At 40.4% G+C, this 21,748-nt stretch overlaps 1 protein-coding gene across 1 annotated transcript in view; it reads right to left on the bottom strand.

Annotated features, from left to right (window-relative positions):
- The window catches only part of rab1a.S (RAB1A, member RAS oncogene family S homeolog), a 26,889-nt gene extending 8,012 nt beyond the window's left edge, over nt 1-18,877 (bottom strand). Inside the window, exon 1 of the mRNA XM_018264838.2 lies at nt 18,360-18,877. Within this exon, the coding sequence (XP_018120327.1) occupies nt 18,360-18,382 (23 nt within the window). The 5' untranslated portion in view covers nt 18,383-18,877. The remainder of the gene's footprint in view (nt 1-18,359) is intronic.
- Between the last annotated feature and the right edge of the window lie 2,871 nt (nt 18,878-21,748).

The raw sequence follows: 21,748 nt of genomic DNA on the forward strand, positions 1-21,748 counted from the left end.
GAAATAAAAACAACATCATAAAAGTCAAAAGTCATGACAGAATCCATTCAAGCATTAAAACCATACAGATAGTGGCATTAATGCTTAAATGTAAGGGAGTGGTTCATTTCTGCAGGATAACAAGCAAAATCCATTTAAAGTCATAGTAAAACTAAAGCAAACCAATATAAACATCATGAAATAAATCAACACAATGATGTAAAATACAGGCAAGGGACGCTCACACAACCCCATTAAATATCGTCCAGGAACTAGACAGCATTATTAGTGTTTATTCTTCTTTCTATTCAACACATGGTAAGAATGGGAAAAGCTTGAGATATGGGCTTTTTGGGCTACGTCAGATGAGGTGTCTTCTCTGATTTGCTGGATAGTGGGGTCCAAGCTTGAATAGTGACCTATAATAAAGTCTAAATTTATATGAAATCAAGTCAAATTAAATCTGATTATTTGGCTCAATCGACTCCGAACCAGAGATCTGCCATAAAGTCAATAGGGCACATAAATGATCCCATACATACTGAGAAGCATAAATTCATAAGAGTCAGGAACAAAGCTTTAGTCAATTCAATTCAGAAATGCTCTTGAAACCCTGACCTCTACATTAATGATGAACCAGTATGATAACCAATCACACACAAGCCAGAGCAGCTACACAGCCAATGAGATGTGTCCCACTGGAAGAACGAATGCTACGTCTTAGAATCCTTACTGAAACTCAAAATATACAATCTCTGCTTGTGAAAGAAACTGTAATGCTAAGGCACTTTCCCATATGTATTATGTTTTAATGAATTTTTCTTTATCTTTATCTGTCCGTACCTATATTTTTCTCTGCCCTGGTAGTTCTGACTTGTGAAACAAGGCAGCGGAAGCCAGACAATTAAAGGCTACGGCATCTTTGGATAAATCCCAAATAACCCAAAAGGTACGTCCTGGTAACCTTGGCCCAGTAATAACCTGGTTACCAATCTCTGGCTGTATTTCCAACTCCTGGTATGATCTCTTACACATTCACAGGCAACGGGTGTTCATACTTCATTGTTTTCTATGAAGACTGTAAAGTGGGTAGAGGAACTGTGGCCACTAGGGGGAGCTTTTATATCACATGTTCTTCAGTGCCACAAAGAAATAGTTCAATATAATGGAGATAAATTCCAAACATTCCCTTGTTTGCTCCCTGCCTTAACCATTGCCTGAAATTCAGCAGCAGGAACTGCAAGGAATTCAAGTTCTATAGCTAGAAAAATCCTAGTGTGGAATTTTTTAATTACAGGAATAAGAGCCTGGAATATGAGAAGGAGAGGGCCTGGATAGAGAGGTGAAGAATAAAATAACAATAAACCCCATTTGAATGCTGGAAAAAAAGTCTGAAGAAGTCAAAAACAATGAAGACCAATTGAGAATTGGCCATTCCATGACTTTTTAATGAAAAGTTAACATAAATGTAAACCAACTCTTTAATATTCATAACAAACAACTTCTATTTTGTTGCAATTTTGTCCTCACAACATCTATGGGATTTGCCATTTGTGTATGAGGTGCTGACATTGTTTATATTCGTATCCTCTGCTTATTTTACATAGTTTTGCCCAAACCATAGTTTACATAGTTTTTGCCCAAAAAATCAATGCTTCCTATTTCTGACCTGAGATTTCCATTCCTTGTTGCTCCTCAAAGTTCCCCTAGATACAAGACACATACTGTATATACTCGAGTATAAGCCGAGTTTTTCAGCATCCAAAATGTGCTGAAAAAGTCTACCTCGGCTTATACTCAGGTCAGCAGCAGTAGCTGAGATTGCAGTCACTTTTAATCATTCCTATACCAACAGTCCACTTGGGGAGAGACTGCAATATCCCACAATGCCCTCTGTTGGTTATATGAAAGAATAACAGTGCGCCCTCTGTTGGTTATATGAAAGAATAACAGTGACTGCAATATCACACAGCGCCCTCTGTTGGTTATATGAAAGAATAACAGTGACTGCAATATCACATAGCACCCTCTGTTGGTTATATGAAGGATTAACAGTGATGGCAATATCACACAGCGCCCTCTGTTGGTTATATGAAAGATTAACAGTGATGGCAATATCACACAGCACCCTCTGCACATGGTAGTGGGACAGTGGGACAATGCACACAGTAATCCGTTTGGCAATTCTCTGTCACCATCAACTTTGCAAAGAAGTCCGGTTGATCGCTGGGGGGGTCGCTTTGGCGGAATGTCCGCTGCTGGGAGACAGGGCTGTAGTTGTGTCTAGGCTTATACTCGAGTCAATAAGTTTTCCCAGTTTTCGTAGGTAAAATTAGGTACCTCGGCTTATACTCGGATCGGCTTATACTCGAGTATATACGGTACTAGAAACATGAATAATTCCTGTCTAAACATTGCTGCACAATTGAAGTTAAAAAAGTTAATTTCAGGTTCATGACAGAAGCATTTAGAGGGAATGAAGGAATGGTCCTTGCTCAGCAAATGTTTTACCCCAAACTTCTCTACCTGACCACCAGATACAAAGTACAACGTAATTCAAGGGTAAAGCCACATGTTCAGATTTTAGTTGTCGTGAGCTCCCCATAGACGCGACAATTCTTCTTGCTGAACGACCGATTTTAGGGAAGTCCGACCAATCCTTCGAAATTATCGTGCGGTTAGTGGGATTCGAACGATCGTACATCTTACCGTTTTTCGCCCGACATCTGTCAGGAAATTGATTGGCCAGGTCAAAAAATCTTTGTGGGTCCCAGTGCAATGTATGTATGTCTGCAGCTCCCCTTTGTTTTCCTGCCAAATTGGTATTTTTAGTTGATGGTCAATTCGTACGATCGTTCTGAGATAATCGTGGTCTCACGATGAGGATCTGATCTTTTAAAAATCTCATCATCTATGGCCAGCTTTAAGGTGGCCATACACGGGCAGATAAAGCTGCCGATATCGGTCGTTTGGACCGATTTGACAGCTTATCTGCCCGTGTATGGGGGCTTCCGACGGGTCTTCCCGATCGATATCTGGCCACGATATCGATCGGGAAGGTTGGATTTTTACCCGACCGACCCGTCTGAGCCGCTTGGCGAATCGTAATTCGATCGTTCGGCCAATGTAAAACCAACATTTAGATTGAAACTGTAGAATTATAGTCCGAAAAGTAAGATATCTGACAATGTTTGGCCCATTTATAATTGCCAGACAATAAAGCTGGCCATAGATGTAAAGATTTTTAAAAGATCTTTTCGTTATTGCGAGATCACGATTACCTCGAAACTACCGTTTAAATGTACGATTTGTCCATCAACTTAAAAGATCGTTCCAGGAGATATTGTCAGGGAAACTGAGGGGAGCTGCCTGCTCGGCCCTGCAGACATACACACATTGCACTGGGACCGATACATTTTCTATAAGATTTCCGGTCGTTCAATTCACGATAATTTGACGGATTGGTCGGATTGCACTGAAATTGATCGTTCACCAACTAAAAAACTTTGCCTCTATGGGGAGCTTAACTGTACAAACCTGTGTTTCATATGATTATATTGGTGCATCTATGGCCAGCTTAAAGGGGTTGGTCACCTTCAAATTTTTTTTTTTTACATTCAGTTGGTTTCAGATTGTTCACGAGAAATAAATACTTTTCCCAATTACTTTCTATTTGTGACCATTTTTCTAATATTGAGTGTAAATTTTCATTTTTCACTTTCTAAAGCAGCTCTGGATGGGGAGGGGTCGCCGACACTTCTGACTCTCTTAAAGGGATACTGTCATGGGAAAAAAAAAAATTTCAAAATGAATCCGTTAATAGTGCTGCTCCAGTAGAATTCTGCACTGAAATCCGTTTCTCAAAAGAGCAAACAGATTTTTTTATATTCAATTTTGAAATTTGACATGGGGCTAGACATATTGTCAATTTCCCAGCTGCCCCAAGTCATGTGACTTGTGCTCTGATAAACTTCAATCACTCTTTACTGCTGTACTGCAAGCTGGAGTGATATCACCCTCTCCCTTTCCCCCCCAGCAGCCTAACAACAGAACAATGGGAAGGTAACCAGATAGCAGCTCCTTAATACAAGATAACAGCTGCCTGGTAGATCTAAGAACAACACTCAATAGTAAAATCCAGGTCCCACTGAGACACATTCAGTTACATTGGGAAGGAAAAACAGCAGCCTGCCAGAAAGCATTTCTCTCCTAAAGTGCAGGCACAAGTCACATGACCAGGGGCAGCTGGGAAATTGACAATATGTCTAGCCCCATGTCAGATTTCAAAATTGAATAGAAAAAAATCTGTTTGCGCTTTTGAGAAATGGATTTCAGCACAGAATTCTGCTGGAGCAGCACTATTAACTGATACATTTTGAAAAAAACGTTTTCCGATGACAGGATCCCTTTAACTGTTCTAAATTGATACATTTAGTTGATACGTTTGTTATCTTTGTCCCTGCTGAGCAGAATCCCCGAGTTTCATTAAAGGCAGCTGTTAGACTTGATACAATAGTTGCATTTATATTCCACAGATACTCCTAACCCTAATACAACTAATTGTAGCAACTAATTGTATCAAATATATGTAACAAATTGTAACAATTCAGATGCTCCTGGATCACTGTCAGACTGAAACACTAGAGACACAAACATTAAACTTCAATTTTGGGTAAATGGTCAATAAAAAATGTAAAGCAATTGAAAAAAAAGTCTATTTCTGGTGAACAATCTGAAAACAATTAAATTGAAAAAAAGTGTTTGGAAGGTGAACAAACCTTTTAAGTCCAGTTGGCTGATCATCCTTGGCATTCCTTTAAAGGGGACCTGTCACCCAGACACAAAAATCTGTGTAATAAGTCCTTTTCAAATTAAACATTAAATCCAATTTCTATTTTTTATTAAATCATTCATAGCTGTTGTAAACTCATTTAAATATCTCAGATGTCAATCAAATATTGTCTGCCCCTCCTCTATGCCTTAGGCAATTACTTTCACTTTCCATTCAGCACTTCCTACATGTTCTCCTTCTATAAGAGATAGCCAGGGAGGAGAAATCAAGCGCGGCACGATGGATCATCGCCATGTCTGAAGAGGAGCGCAAGCAGAGTTTCGGTAAATTATTTCTTAATAAAGACCTTGCGAATTTAAAGATAAATCTGTCTTGGTGGATTTTTTTCGTTATGTACGAATGAATTAAAAAAAAAAAAAAAAAAAAAGTATTTAACCGGTCCTTTAATGTTTAAATAATTTTTTAGTAGACTTTATCAAGGGTTGAATTACGAATTCATGCGATTTTTTTTTTCTAAATTCGACTTGGGGAAATTATTAAAATAGAATTTTCAAAACACGGACAAATTTAAACGACCAGAAAACACGAATTGAATTTGATCAAACTCGATTCGAGTTTTTTCTCCAAAAAAAAATTGAATATTCGAATTTGGATTCTTAAAGTGCCAGAGTATGATAAAACTCTAAATTTGATTTAAAAAAAAAAAATAAATAAAAAAACCCCGAAATTTAGTTTGGCTAATTCCCTATTCGAATTTGTCAGTTTTGAAGTGGAGATCTAAATTATGGAAAGATCCCTTATCTGGAAAACCCCAAAACCCCAGCATTCTGGATAACATGTTGCATACCTGTATCTTTTGCCCAATGAATGTATATGGGGAATCATAGAATTGTACTGCATTCAAATGCTAAAACATTGTGCTACACAATAGACTGTTCTATGACGATGAGGAGGAGGAGGAAGGTTAGGTTACAACAGATGGAAAGCAGCCAAGCGATGTAAGATAACAAGATAGCAGCCGACATGAGCAGGTGATGAGCATCTGGCTTTTCTTTCTACCTGCTCTGTCTTTTCACCAATGAATAATTCATCTGGCACCACTTGAAACACTTCCCAGTACAGGATAATGGTCAGGCTTTTTACAACTGGAATGGGGCACAGAGCAGCAGCTAAATACTGGGTGCAGGTCTATCCCGAAAACAGAGGAATTGTACGCAATGTTATGCAGTACCCAACGGGCCTCAGGACATTCCTTATTCAGCATGTACAGGTATAGGATCAGTTATCCGGAAACCCGTTATCCAGAAAGTTTCGGATTACGGAAAAATCCGTCTCCCATAGACTCCATTTTATTAAAATAATCTAAATTTTTAGATTTCGATTTTTTCCTTTTTCTCTGTATAATTAAACAGTAGTACTTGATCCCAACTAAGATATAATTAATCCTTATTGGAGGCAAAATCAGCCTATTGGCTTTATTTAATGTTTACATGATTTTCTAGTAGACTTAAGGCATGAAGACCCAAATTACAGAAAGATCTGATCTGGAAGACCCCTGGTCCCAAGCATTCGGGATAACGGGTCCTACACCTGTATTACGTTTCTAAAGCATTTAGAAGAGGACATATTGTTTTTTATAATACAGGTATAGGATCCCTTATCCAGAAAGCTCCGAATTACGGAATGGCTGTCTCCCATAGACTCCATTTTATCCAAATAATCCAAAGTTTTAAAAATGATTTCCTTTTTCTATGTAATAATAAAACAGTAACATGTACTTGATCCCAACTAAGATATAATTAATCCTTATTGGAAGCAAAACCAGCCTATTGGCTTTATTTCATGTTTACATGAATTTCTAGTTGACTTAAGGCATGAAGACCCAAATTATGGAAAGATCCTTTATCCAGAACACCCCAGGTCCCCCATATTCTGGATAACCAGTTCCATACCTGTACAAGATGTTTTATAGAGCAAAGGATTAAATGGGACGTAACCCTAAATGAACTTTTGTCTAAAACTCTCCAGTATACACAAATCCCACATTATTAATTTGTACATGTAATTACTATTGAAAGTAGGGATGCACCGAATCCGGGATTCTGTTCGGTATTCGGCCGAATCTTTCACGAAGGATTCGGGGGTTTGGCCAAAACCAAAATAGTGGATTTGGTGCATCCCCAATTGAAAGTAGAATATGCCCTAACTAGAACAACAGGGCAGAGACCAGCAAAGGATAGATATAGAGCTCTCAGTAGAAATCACAATAACTTTAACTGACTAATTGGGTCTCCCACCCATGAGTCCCCGAGAGTATTTCACGGATATTTACTACAGGTTTATGCCATCGCCTGACAACATCAATGCCACTCTCACTTTTTTTGTTTGTTGCAAAACCTCTTTGTAATGTGTTGGAGATAAACGCAGTTAAAAAAACAATCATAACTGGAAAACTCTGCCAAACTGGTTCTCCCTAAAGATTACAACCTGTTTACCCAGTATAAGCGACTAAAGATGTAGATGACTATTTGCCTCTGTCACTAAAAAAGACAATTATTTGACAATAAAGGCCATGGCACATACATCACAGCACTTCTGTTGCTCATAGTCCCATAAATGCGGTCAGAACAGAAGAAAGAAGCATTTGGAGTCCAAATATCAGAATGTTCTAGAAGGCCCATAAGATAAGCTCACTGTGGCCTCACATATACACAGGGTCATGTCAGAGAGTTGAAGCACAAAACAACACACAGGCAGCATTACACAGGGAAACAAAGGGAGTCATTGAACTGATAATTAGTACTTGCCTTTATTAAACAGATCCTGTGATATTTACCTAATTAAACAAGAAAGATTAAATAAAATTGGCATTTTTTAATGCTTCCTTGCTCTTTAATGAGTAGTCAAAGACATATAGAGAATGCTTTCATAGTGTTGGGAAGTCTGGCATAATGTTACCTTTAATTATTCATTAAGGCTACTGCCATACCAGGAAGATTCTAAGCCCTCACTGATCCAATGATCTTTCTGATTTGCCAAGGAGTTTGAGGAGCGCAAGCGGCGTTTCAGTAAGTTATTTTTTAATAAAGCGATTTCAAAGTTTAATTTGTCTTTCTGCTTTTTTTTCGCTGTATGCTAACAAATTTTTTTTTTAAAAAAATTTGATGTTACTGGTCCTTTAAGAGTGGGGTCATTGTTACATCTCTAAAGAAATAACAATATATCTTATATTGGGGCTCCTTTCCTAGCAGATGTATTAGAGCTCACTCAAATAACTGATTCCAGTACAAACAAAATCTAACAAAATAACTGCCTTTTGCACAAATTCTGCATGTAGAGAGACATGATGTCTGGTGAGTTTAATAGAGTGACCTCTAATACATCTTCTAGGCAAAAGGAGCCCCCCTATAAGATATATTGGATGTAACTGTCAGTGAATATCTGACACCCAACTGCTGCATGAAGAGAGAATGAAGAGAAACAGATGCTGAGAGAGGAATAGTGAATATAAACTTGATTATTTCTAGGGATGCACCGAATCCACTATTTGGGATTCGGCCGAATCCCCGATTAAAGATTCTGCCGAATACCGAACCGAATCCTAATTTGCATATGCAAATTACGGTCTGGAAAGGAAAAAGTGGGAAAAAATTTCCTTTTGTGACGAAGAGTCACGTGATTTCCCTACCCAACCCTAATTTACAAATGCAAATTAGGATTTGGTTAGGCCAGGCACAAGGTTTCGGCCGAATCCTGCTGAAAAAGGCCGAATCCCAAACCGAATCCTGGATTCGGTGCATCCCTAATCATTGCAGAAACAGTAGAATATTTAATTGATTATATTTAGAAAGTTTCTAGGATTACAAGATTGTCCTTCAGTAACATGGAGCATAAGACTAATAGAATAACAAAAGGTTCAAGTAACACATTTTATAAGGTAGTCAGATGAGCTATAACCCAGAGGCGACATAAGCATTGGACACTATTGTTACTAAACACACAAACACGTTTGTTGCCAAATTGCATACAAATTTTGTGTTAGTAATCCCCTGTGGCATACGTAACAGTAAGGGGGGGGGGGACTGACCCTGCCTTGTGACCCAGGCCAGTGTATATGAGCAGTTTTGGGGTGTGTAACTATTCACTAGTGATATGCTGGCCATCTTGAAACCAGCAGGTAATTTAGTACAGGTATGGAACCTATCATCCAGAATGCTTGGGACCTGGGGTTTTCTGGATAAGTGATCTTTCTGTAATTTGGATCTTTATACCTTAAAAGGAGAACTAACCCCCCCTTAGGTACAGCAGTCCCACCTTAACAACCCTCCCCACACAGTCTATGGGGAAAAAAAAACCCTGAGTAAAACCACAGAGCAGCACATGATTAATTATATCTTAATTTGGAATATTATTACAGAGAAAAATGCAATATTTTTTTTAAAAAATTGGATTATTTGATTATAATGCAGTCTATGGGAGACGGCCTTTCTCGATAAAGTATGGGTGGTCTCTAAATTACCTATTTTCGTATGTAAGTAAGCACACTGACGGGGGAGTTTACACCCATCGTAGCTGGCCCTAGGATAAATGCAGCAATTCTTGGACGTTTACTCTGTTGAGGAATTGCACCCCCTTTAAAGAGGTGGTTCACCTTTAGGATAACTTTTAGTATGTTATAGAATGATTTCACAGTGAGGATCAATCACTAACTGACAAAAAGCAGTCATTGTGCCATTAGCTCACGGGCCACGGGAAAGAGTAAATCATGTGTTTTTCTAAATGGGTCACATGCACAGCGCAATTATTCAGCAAGCCCATTGCTCACACAAGTTTTGGACACAGCAATTTGGCAAATCACATGGGTGAATAAAAGTGGCCATAGATGTGCAGATTTACTTGCAATATCGGACGTCACCATCTCCCGACCCGCCACTAACCATTCAGATGAAATAAAGTAGTAAAAGAACAGATGAGCCGAAGTTCTGCCCCTGACAGTAATCGTATGAAAGTTTATGTCTGAAAAGCTGGTGACTCTCCCACTGAAAATCGTGAGTTCAGCAATACATGCAGAGAAATTATCGGCAGCCGACAGAAATTTTCTAACCTGTCCCATCGACTGAACGACCGATCGCCATCTCACGAAAAACATCGGGACTCTCCACACGTGGCCCGAAAATGGTACAAAACAAAGATTCATACGATTATATCTGCATGTCTTTGGCCATCTTAAATCTCAATAGTTCCCTAAATTAAGATCCGAATAAATAAAGCGGCATCTTCCATTTAAAGGGGTTGTTCACCTTTTTTCCCCGTTCAGTTGTTTTCAGATTGTTCTCCATGAAGAAAGATTTTTATCAAGTGATTTCCATCTTTATTTTTTACCCCTTTCCCAAAATTTCATCTTAAAGTTTAATAATGTTCCTGTTTCTGGTGTTTCAGTCTGGCAGCTCAATGATCCAGGAGCATCTGAACTTTTACAATTTGCCTCATTTAGTTGCTACAATTAGTTGCTACAATTAGTTGCTACAATTAGTTGCTACAATTAGTTGCTACAATTCTCAGCAGTATCTGTGGAATATCAGTAACTATTGTATCAAGTCTAACAGCTGCCTTTAATGAAACTCGGGGATTCTGCTCAGCAGTAACAAAGATAACAAATGTATTAACTAAATGTATCAATTTAGAAAAGTTTACAGGGTCGGCGACCCCCCCAGCTGCTTTACAAGGTGAAAAATTTAACTTTATACTTCAATATTAGAAAAACAGTCATATATAAAAAAATTGGAAAACATATTTATTTCTGATAAACTATCTAAAACCAACTGAACCGAAAAAGTATTTGAAGGCAAAATGTTCTGCAAAGTATCGAAAAGGAATCTTTTGTGACACACAATAAATACTCTAATGATAATGGGGGAGGGGGTTGAAGAGTTCCATGTGAAGGGTCAATAACACAAGTTTTAGATATCACCCCCTCCCAAAAAAAGAACAAAATTGGAATAAACAGGCACTCACATAGGTAGACCTTATCTGGATAGGTACAATACCTTTATTGGTGCGACATCATCACACTAAACACACCCCACTCAAAAAAGCCACAAGGGGGAGGGGGTCCGCTTATGAAATCCTTCGAAACCTGAAAACTTCTTTTGTCACTACAGGTATAGGATCCCTTATCCGGAAACCCGATATCCAGAAAGCTCCGAATTACGGAATGGCTGTCTCCCTTAGACTCCATTTTATCCAAATAATCCAAATTTGTAAAAATTATTTCCTTTTTCTCTGTAATAATAAAACAGTCGCTTGTACTTGATCCCAACTAAGATATAATTAATCCTTATTGGAAGCAAAACCAGCCTATTGGCTTTATTTCATGTTTACATGAATTTTTAGTAGACTTAAGGCATGAAGACCCAAATTACGGAAAGATCCTTTATCCGGAACACCCCAGGTCCCGAGCATTCTGGATAACAGGTCCCATACCTGTACAACAATGATTAAATATATGTGTTATTTAGCTTACTTGTTCAGAGACCAAGTGCTAAAACCATTCAATGCTTTTTTGTGTGAAGCCCTATGTGAGATTCATTAGCCATCTCCCTTGCCACAAAGAAACCTACATTATATCATTTATATAGAGCTTCTTCTCCGTGTTCTCTAGTGAAGGGTTAAGCTGGTCAGATAATTGTAGACCTGCTCATTGGGATGGAGAGCAAACAAGCAGATCTTTGCCCTGTTTGGTCACCCAAGGGGTTGAACCAATTAGCCCATCAGGAGACAGGGAAACCCATACAGTCCTTGCCAAACAGGATTTTCTAGCCAGTCCCTTTGATTTATCACTAAACACTAATCCACTATTGTAAATTGAAAATATCACATAAAAATGAAGACCAACAGTAAAGGAACAAGGATTACATCTATTTGCAGCACACTTATCAATTAAAATGTTAAAAATTAACAAAAATGTAGAGGTTTTTCCCTAAAATATAACTTGGCCAGATTCTGGTCCAATAGGACCCACTGCTTTCTGACATTCACATGATGTGATAAGACTTCTGGACCTTCAGTAATTCAGACTTTCAGGAACCGAGTTCGGACCAACAGTCTCCATTTGATTAAACTAAAATCACAGTATGAACGTTACTAGAAATAAAAGGTTTTTTTTAATCATAAGACAAGTAGGTACAGATATGGGACCCATTATACAGAATGCTTGGGACTTTGGGTTTTCCGGATAACGGATCTTTCTGTAATTTGGATCTTGATACCTTAAAAAAAACACTTGCTACTCAACTGCTGCAGTCTATACAGGCCTGTCAAAAAAGGGACAAAAATGCTGGAATATAGCCCCCAACTCCAAAGGGCACCCACATCAAAAATTCAAAAATATATTCCCAGTCAATACTCCCAAAGTTAAAAAGTCACTCTTTATTTATCATAAATATTAAAAAGTAGGCATACAGACCAATTGATGCTCCACCTTACGCGTTTCGCACCCACAGGCAATTATTCATAGGCATTTAATATTTATGATAAATAAAGGGTGACTTTTTAACTTTGAGAGTCTTGATACCTTAAGTCTACTAGTAAATCATGTAAACATGAAATAAACCCAATAGGCTGGTTTTGCTTCCAATAAATTATCTTAGTTTGGATCAAGTACAAGGTACTGTTTTATTATTACAAAGAAAAAGAAAATATTTTTTTAGAATTTGGATTATTTGGATAAAATTGGGTCTATGGGGTATGGCATTTCCGTAATTCGGAGCTTTCTGGATAACGGGTTAATGGATCCCATAACTGTACAACAGAACAAATTTAACATGTCTCTAGTGTGACTATGAACACCATAAAGAAGGCCCTATATAACCACAATGAAAAGAAACTGAAGCAGAAAGCAAAGGAAATATATGTAGGCTGCATTACATAGGCTAAGTAGCAGTTAGAATCCTAAACAGCAGGATTTTCAAATAGAAAATGCACAGATATTGATATAATGCTTCTCTGTCACAACTGAAAAGGACACTCGTGATAAGCAGTGGAAGAGTTAACAAGAGACCCAGCCAGACGATTGCAAAATGTGCAGGAATATCAGTTCTGTAAGAACCATGTGACTGGCACATGACTGGCTGCTATAATGAAGGCTAGCGAAGGGTTTATCCGGAAACTCGAGTGAGTACACAGGTTATTCCACTATACTATTCATGAAAGAGCGGCTTTCTGTGTCACAGCTGTGGCCCTATGGTTAATAAATGAGTAAAGACCTGGGGTATTCACAGAAAGAGGGGAAAATATATATATATATATATATATACACCATGCACACATAAAGGCTGATATATGCTTTATGGCGACTGCTGTGAGCGCTTTCATGGACTGAGATAGATAGATAGATATATATATATCTATATATATATATATATATATATATATATATATATATATATATATATATATATATATATATATATATATATATATATATATATATATATATATATATAGAGAGAGAGAGAGAGAGAGATACACACAGGTATGGGACCTGTTATCCAGACTGCTCGGGACCTAGGGTTTTCCGGATAACGGATCTTTCCGTAATTTGGGTCTTCATGCCTTAAGTCTACTAGAAATTCATTTAAACATGAAATAAAGCCAATAGGCTGGTTTTGCTTCCAATAAGGATTAATTATATCTTAGTTGGGATCAAGTACAAGTTACTGTTTTATTATTACACAGAAAAAGTAAATCATTTTTAAAAATTTGGATTAATTGAATAAAATGGAGTCTATGGGAGACAGCCATTCTGTAATTCGGAGCTTTCTGGATATCGGGTTTCCTATACCTGTATATATAATTTCAGCAGAACAATAACAAGCCGACGCCTGATACTAATCCTTAGGGCTATATTTACTATCTGCTCTGTATTCGCACACCGGCTGGGTTCGTAGCCACCTAGATTCCTTAGTCACTTCCCTTTGGGACAAATGTTCATTGGCCGGGGCAGAGTCCACCGCTCATTAGCTGTAATTATCTCTAGGTGACTATACCCCCCTGATACCACAATAATCACAAGTTTGTAACACAGCACTCGGTAAGATGAGCAGCTGCAAACAAGTTCATCAAACAGCTACAGCAAAGAGAACCCAAGAATATTACTGGATGCCAAGATTGTGGATGTTTATTAGTCTGCCTTAAAGGGATACTGTCATGGGAAAAAAAACTTTTTCTCAAAACACATCAGTTAATAGTGCTGTTGCAGCAGAATTCTGCTCAGAAATCCGTTTCTCAAAAGAGCAAACAGATGTTTTATATTTCACTTTGAAATCTGACATGGGGCTAGACATATTGTCAGTTTCCCATCTGCCCCCAGTCATGTGACTTGTGCTCTGAAAAACTTTCAGTCACTCTTTACTGCAAGTTGGAGTGTTATCACCCCCTCCCTTCCCCCAGCAGCCTAACAACAGAACAATGGGAAAGTAACCAGATAGCAGCTCCCCAACACAAGATAACAGCTGCCTGGTAGATCTAAGAACACACTCAATAGTAAAATCCAGGTCCACTGAGACGCATTCAGTTACATTGAGTAGGAGAAACAACAGGCTGCCAGAAAGCAGTTCCATCCTAAAGTGCCGGCTCTGTGCTGACCTGAGATGCACCTACACACCAATATTACAATTAAATACACTTGCGGGTTCAGGAATGACATTTTATATTGTACAGTGAATTATTTGCAGTGTAATTTAGAAATAAAAACAATATCATAAAAAATCATGACAGCATCCCTTTAATGAAACAGCTACAACAAAGAGAACCCAAGAATATCACCGGATACCAAGATCTTGTATGTTTATTAGACTGCCTTAAAACCACACGTGAACTCACCAACACCTAAACTTGTGTCACTCAACAAACCTCTTATGTCTCAGACAAGTAACAAGTAACCACAGCAGCAGTCAGTAAAATTTCAATTCTCTGCATCTCTCAGTCCTAGTTCGACACGTGGGCAGCCACAGGTGAGTTTTCAGAGTTGTAGGATTTATCCAACCCACATATCAACAAAACTCAGGTCTGTTTTCTAAACTAAATGTTGGCAGCAATTAAAATGTTACAGGAATTTGTCACATGCAGCTCCAGCAAGAAACATGTTCATGCACTAAGCTACTAGCAACTTCCACCATGTTGTATATTAACATCCTAACCAGGGCCCAGCACATCATTAGACTGTCAGCTTCAGGGGTACACCTACTGATTATTGTAAATTAACTTCTGACAATGGACAACCCTCATGGAGACAGAAGAAGGGATTAGTGTCAGCCAATGACAGGGGGGTAATAGGACATAAAGGAAAATGTTTCACCCATTTCTCCGTCACATGATACTGAAAGAGACAGGACAGATAAACTCAGGGGATTCCAAGTTGTGGCCCTAAGATTTGCTGAAATACAAGACCTAATTTTAGTTTGCCAACATATTCAGATTGATTAAATGAAGAGATGGGCTGATCACATTACCAGAAATGTATGCCAATGAGAAAAGAATACTCTAACACTAAGTGGGTTATTTATTAAACTCCAAATGCCAAAACCCGAAATTTTTAGTTGGGTTTTTTTTTAAATTATATACCGAGGATGGAAAAAGTCAGAATCCGAAAATCCGGCATCTCTCAGACCTGCCAATGTGGTGTATCTGAAAAAGAATCTGAGTTTTCGGTGAAAAATCATACGCTTTGGTTTTTTCACGATTTTTTCCCCACAAACAAAATTTTCAGTTAAGTGTATTGATAAATAAGGAGAAAAAAACCCGTGTGGATTTGGTAGGAGTATTTTTCATAAAATACTGAGATAAATGGGCCTCTCCATATAAATGTTCAGGAAGAGGACTGTACCATTCCTACTTGTTCCTGTAGAGTTAAAGGGCCATCTGAAAAACTTTCTATGGGTCACGGACAGGGCCACCACCATGAACCCACTTTTTGTTAAGTGTAAGATTTGAGAGATATTTCAGAGATGTAAGTAAGGCAATACAGGAATAGGTACTTATAGACTGGATAGTATGCAGGATATTACACCTCTACACCCAAAACACAGTTTTATATAAAATATTGGCTTTCAAGGGCTGGCAATGAGGTGCTCCATCCTTTATGCCCAGTACCCAAGTGATTGTTACCCTGGCCATGCGGCTTCTCAAACAGTTCACAAATATTTTGTACATTTTTAGAAATAAACTGGAACCCAAGCAAATAAGTTCAATGTCATTAGCAATTAAAATCTGATATAAAAATCTGATATAATCAATATTTAACTGGGATAATGATGACCAGCTGCAATTCTCTAGCACTAAACTAGAACTCCGCTGAGCGGAGATAAAAATGTGTGATGCATGTTATTCTGTACTATGCTTTTGAAAAATAAAAGATTTAAAAAAAAAAAATAAAAATGAGTGATGCAGTTGAACAACAGCGTGCTAACTGAAGGTTGTCTATATTAAATGATGGCACAGCTATAAGGTTATAATTAGTGGCCACTGTGCAATAAGGGTTGTATCAATATAAAACTACCAGGGACAGAGAGTTATAACAGACAGGGCACTAGCCCAGGGACTCAGTATCACAGGGACAGAGAGTTATAACAGACAGGGCACTAGCCCAGGGACTCAGTATCACAGGGACAGAGAGTTATAACAGACAGGGCACTAGCCCAGGGACTCAGTATCACAGGGACAGAGAGTTATAACAGACAGGGCACTAGCCCAGGGACTCAGTATCACAGGGACAGAGAGTTATAACAGGCAGGGCACTAGCCCAGGGACTCAGTATCACAGGGACAGAGAGTTATAACAGACAGGGCACTAGCCCAGGGACTCAGTATCACAGGGACAGAGAGTTATAACAGACAGGGCACTAGCCCAGGGACTCAGTATCACAGGGACAGAGAGTTATAACAGGCAGGGCACTAGCCCAGAGACTCAGTATCACAGGGACAGAGAGTTATAACAGGCAGGGCACTAGCCCAGGGACTCAGTATCACAGGACGGAGAGTTATAACAGACAGGGCACTAGCCCAGGGACTCAGTATCACAGGGACAGAGAGTTATAACAGACAGGGCACTAGCCCAGGGACTCAGTATCACAGGGACAGAGAGTTATAACAGACAGGGCACTAGCCCAGGGACTCAGTATCACAGGGACAGCACTAGCCCAGGGACTCAGTATCACAGGGACAGAGAGTTATAACAGGCAGGGCACTAGCCCAGGGACTCAGTATCACAGGGACAGAGAGTTATAACAGACAGGGCACTAGCCCAGGGACTCAGTATCACAGGGACAGAGAGTTATAACAGACAGGGCACTAGCCCAGGGACTCAGTATCACAGGGACAGAGAGTTATAACAGACAGGGCACTAGCCCAGGGACTCAGTATCACAGGGACAGAGAGTTATAACAGACAGGGCACTAGCCCAGGGACTCAGTATCACAGGGACAGAGAGTTATAACAGACAGGGCACTAGCCCAGAGACTCAGTATCACAGGGACAGAGAGTTATAACAGACAGGGCACTAGCCCAGGGACTCAGTATCACAGGGACAGAGAGTTATAACAGACAGGGCACTAGCCCAGGGAATCAGTATCACAGGGACAGAGAGTTATAACAGACAGGGCACTAGCCCAGGGACTCAGTATCACAGGGACAGAGAGTTATAACAGACAGGGCACTAGCCCAGGGACTCAGTATCACAGGGACAGAGAGTTATAACAGACAGGGCACTAGCCCAGGGAATCAGTATCACAGGGACAGAGAGTTATAACAGGCAGGGCACTAGCCCAGGGACTCAGTATCACAGGGACAGAGAGTTATAACAGACAGGGCACTAGCCCAGGGACTCAGTATCACAGGGACAGAGAGTTATAACAGACAGGGCACTAGCCCAGGGAATCAGTATCACAGGGACAGAGAGTTATAACAGACAGGGCACTAGCCCAGGGACTCAGTATCACAGGGACAGAGAGTTATAACAGACAGGGCACTAGCCCAGGGACTCAGTATCACAGGGACAGAGAGTTATAACAGACAGGGCACTAGCCCAGGGACTCAGTATCACAGGGACAGAGAGTTATAACAGACAGGGCACTAGCCCAGGGACTCAGTGAGTTATAACAGACAGGGCACTAGCCCAGGGACTCAGTATCACAGGGACAGAGAGTTATAACAGACAGGGCACTAGCCCAGGGACTCAGTATCACAGGGACAGAGAGTTATAACAGGCAGGCACTAGCCCAGGGACTCAGTGAGTTATAACAGGCAGGGCACTAGCCCAGGGGCTCAGTATCACAGGGTCAGTAAAAGAAGTACAAAGGGCAAGTTGTATGAGTTATTTAGTAGGAATATCAGGGATGTCCAATGTGTAACCCTCCCAGCTGTTGTTAAACTGAAACTCCCGGCACCCTGTCATTGTGAGGCTGAGAGATGTAGTTGAACTACAGCAGGAATGTCACTGACACTGGCCGATATGTTCCCTCTCAGGCCATTGTGTCCCTCCCCTGGCCTCAGTCGCCCCCGACCCCTCCCGACCCCTCGCTGTTGATACTCACTACTCGGGATTCATGCTGGACATGTCACTGAGCTGCCGCCGCTTCTGCACAAAACTCTCACAGACTGAGGGACAAACAAGAAGAAAAAGCACAGTCCGACCTCCTCACGAGCAGCAGCGGCCGGAACAAGCGCCGGGGGAACAACTTAAAAGAAAGACCAAAATAGATCTAGAAATAAAGTAAAAAAAATATGAACAAGTCCTAATTCCCCCCAGAAAACCCGAGATTAACCCCCTGTATCCAGCAAAGCCAACACAAGCCCAGCTCTCTGTAACCCCCAAAATGGCTGCCGGCTGAAACCAGGAAATAGTGAATCGTCCAACTCAGGAAGACTTCGTACTGCCGACAGGAGGCCGGCCGCCAGGGGCATTCTGGGAAATGAAGTCCGCCGGCGCCCGCGACAACCGCTGACTTACGAGCACTGGTGAGAGTGGAATAAACTACAATTCCCAGGATTCCATTTACACTGGCGCTTGCGCATTCCCTTAGGACCGCCCCTCGCCTTTGCCACTGGACACCGCCCCGCCTCTCCCTTGCTCCTTGTTCCTGGGGTTAGTCCGGCTCCCTCTAGCGGATGTGGGAGGTTGCGTTGACGTCACCACTGAAACGTGGCAGCTGCGGGGCTGGTCCAGGGATAAGTCGGCCAGTCACGGGGAAAGGGGAGGAGACGCCGGGGGGAAGTGCTGGTGACGAGTTGTAGAGCGAGGGAAGTGAGGGCAGAGATCCCAGTATGTCACTCACTTTATATCCAGTCAGGAATGAACCGGATGTGGGACTGTGGGATGTTGCTGAAACCTGACTGATAAACTCAAGCTTTCTCTCTACTTCCTGTTCCTCAGTTATAACCTGATTATTATTATTTTATGGCTCCTCCCAAATATCAACTAAATACTGACCCCCCCACAGCAAAACAAATTCATTTTAATTTTATTAAACCCCTGACCACCAATGTTTTGTTTAATAGGGGGCCCTGACAGGCGCTGATATCTGTGTGGACTTTTTACTGTGCTGTGGGCGGGGCCAGTGATTTGTAATGGCGGCACTTGTCACTTGTATGTAGTCACACTCAGCGGAGCAGGTTGTAAGGGTCACTCACCTCCGCTCCTGTGAGACAAGATGGCGGCGTCCAGCGATCCCACGTGGCATATCCTGACGACAATGCGTCAAACGTGCGCAGCGTCTCTATTCCAGCGCGTCAGAATGGACGCAACGACAGGACGCCAGTGTCATGACATCATTAAGCCTGTTTGGCGCCAAAGAGACCTATATAAGACGCCTGAACATTCCTGTCATTGCCCAAGTATAGGTTCTACCTCGTGTGTTCCTGGGTGCGCTTTACTCTTCATTAATACTGATTCCAGTGTTTGACCTTGGCCTGTTTATTCGTCTGTGAACCTTTTCTGCCTTCATTGACCCTTCTGCCTGGACTTGACTATTCTTCTGCCTCACCCCTTGTCGGAGACCTCCAATTGTGACTGGTGTTTCCTCCACAAATTTACCAGAGCCTCCGGGCCCCTTACACAGGTTGGCCCAAACATGCCTCCTTTTGTGTGTTTAGCTTGAGCTAAAATACAGGTGCATGAGGCATGGACCGGATCCGCTTTTCTCAGCCTTCAAAAAATATGCATGCTGAGCAGCGAAGCTTATGCTCTATGTGCCTATGGCCTAAAGGTATTCTTGGCTAACAGCGGGCTCCTGCCCAAACCTTGGACGTTGGAAATCTTTAGGTTAACCTCCGTGACATACACACACACACACACACACACACACATTGTTTGGAGTATAGATGCACACCAGGATTTGGAAAAAGTTACAAAATAATACTTTTCTTTAATACATTGTTAAAACATAGAACAGATCAATGTTTCAGTCTCCATTTAAGACCATTGTCAAGACCTAGGTCTTGGTGTTAAATGGAAACCGAAACGTTGATCGGTTCTATGTTTTAACAATGTATTAAAGAAAAGTATTATTTTGTAACTTTTTCCAAATCCTGGTGTGCATCTATACTCCAAACAATTTTTATATGAAAAGCAGATTTAGGTTGCACCCAGGTAGAAACTTGTTCTGAGCAGAGTGCTGAAACAATTGTTGAACTATATATATATATATATATATATATATATATATATATATATATATATAATTTTTTTTTTATTTTTTTTTGATCCAACAGGTCAATGAATAAATTATTGGTGAATCTGGCCACTTGCTTGAAGGGATCATTTTTCCGATAAAAGCCCAGATCTCGTCAGTCTGCGTGTCCTACAATCACTAACCTGCCTATGGGATCATAAACATTTCTAAATGGGAAGTAAACCCCACAAAAATCAAACTTTGCCAGTATACATTCATTACAAACTGTCAGTGTTTTATAATTATTTGGAAAATGTAACTGTAACTGAAGGCAGTATTTAAATCTATGAACATTTTTATTCATTCAGTTCATGACATATTACAGTATCTAGTAGAAATAAGTCTAAAGTAACTGGAGTATCTGAGATCTTTTTGAAAATGTCACCACTTCTTCGGTTCAACTGACTTGAACGGAAGAAGCCACTTGACTAGAGCAGTATTTATCTTTCAGCTCTCCTTCTTATAAGTGAAACAACGTGGCAAACAGAGGCGGCGGCCGGAGGGTGTTTTTTTTTTGTTTGGGTAGGCTAATGGTGGCCATAGACGTGCAGATTTACCTTCATATCGGATGAACAATCGTTCAGTAAAAGAACAGATGAGCCGATGTTCTGCCCCTGACAACAATCGTATGAAAGTTATGTCTGACAAAAGCTGGTGACAGTCTCCCACTGAAATTATCAGATCGGCAATACATGTAGAGATATTATCGGCAGCCGACAGAAATCTTCTAATCTGTCCAATCGTCTGAATGACCTACCTCCATGGCACGAAAAATGTCAGGAAACTCCACACACGCCTGAAAATTGTGCGAAAACAAGATTCGTACAATCAAATTTTTGCATCTATGGCCAACTTAAATCTAATGTTACATCAACAGTTTCTTCACCTTTGATTCAGCCCCATATAATAAGCTGCCTCGAGCACTTTTGTGATCTTTAACTTTACTCTTTGGTAAATATACCCCTTGGTTATAAATGAATAAATAGAATACCCAGTCACATAGGGAGGAACTCCACCAGCGATATCAGTGCGATCTGACTCGCTGCGCAAAAATACAGGCGTCACGTCGGATGTGATGGTAATAAGGTAAAAGATGGAAATGTCGGATGAAGTCGATGCGATCATCCGATGCGACACGACTGTTGGATGCAGCGTCTGCATCCAACAGTCGCGTCAGACGAACACTGCAACACTATCCGACATTCCTGTTTCTAACCTTTTTTCCGTTGCAGACCCCTGCGTTTTTGCGCAGT

This window comes from Xenopus laevis, chromosome 5S (assembly GCF_017654675.1).
Source record: "Xenopus laevis strain J_2021 chromosome 5S, Xenopus_laevis_v10.1, whole genome shotgun sequence".
In the NCBI taxonomy this organism is placed as follows: Eukaryota; Metazoa; Chordata; class Amphibia; order Anura; family Pipidae; genus Xenopus; species Xenopus laevis.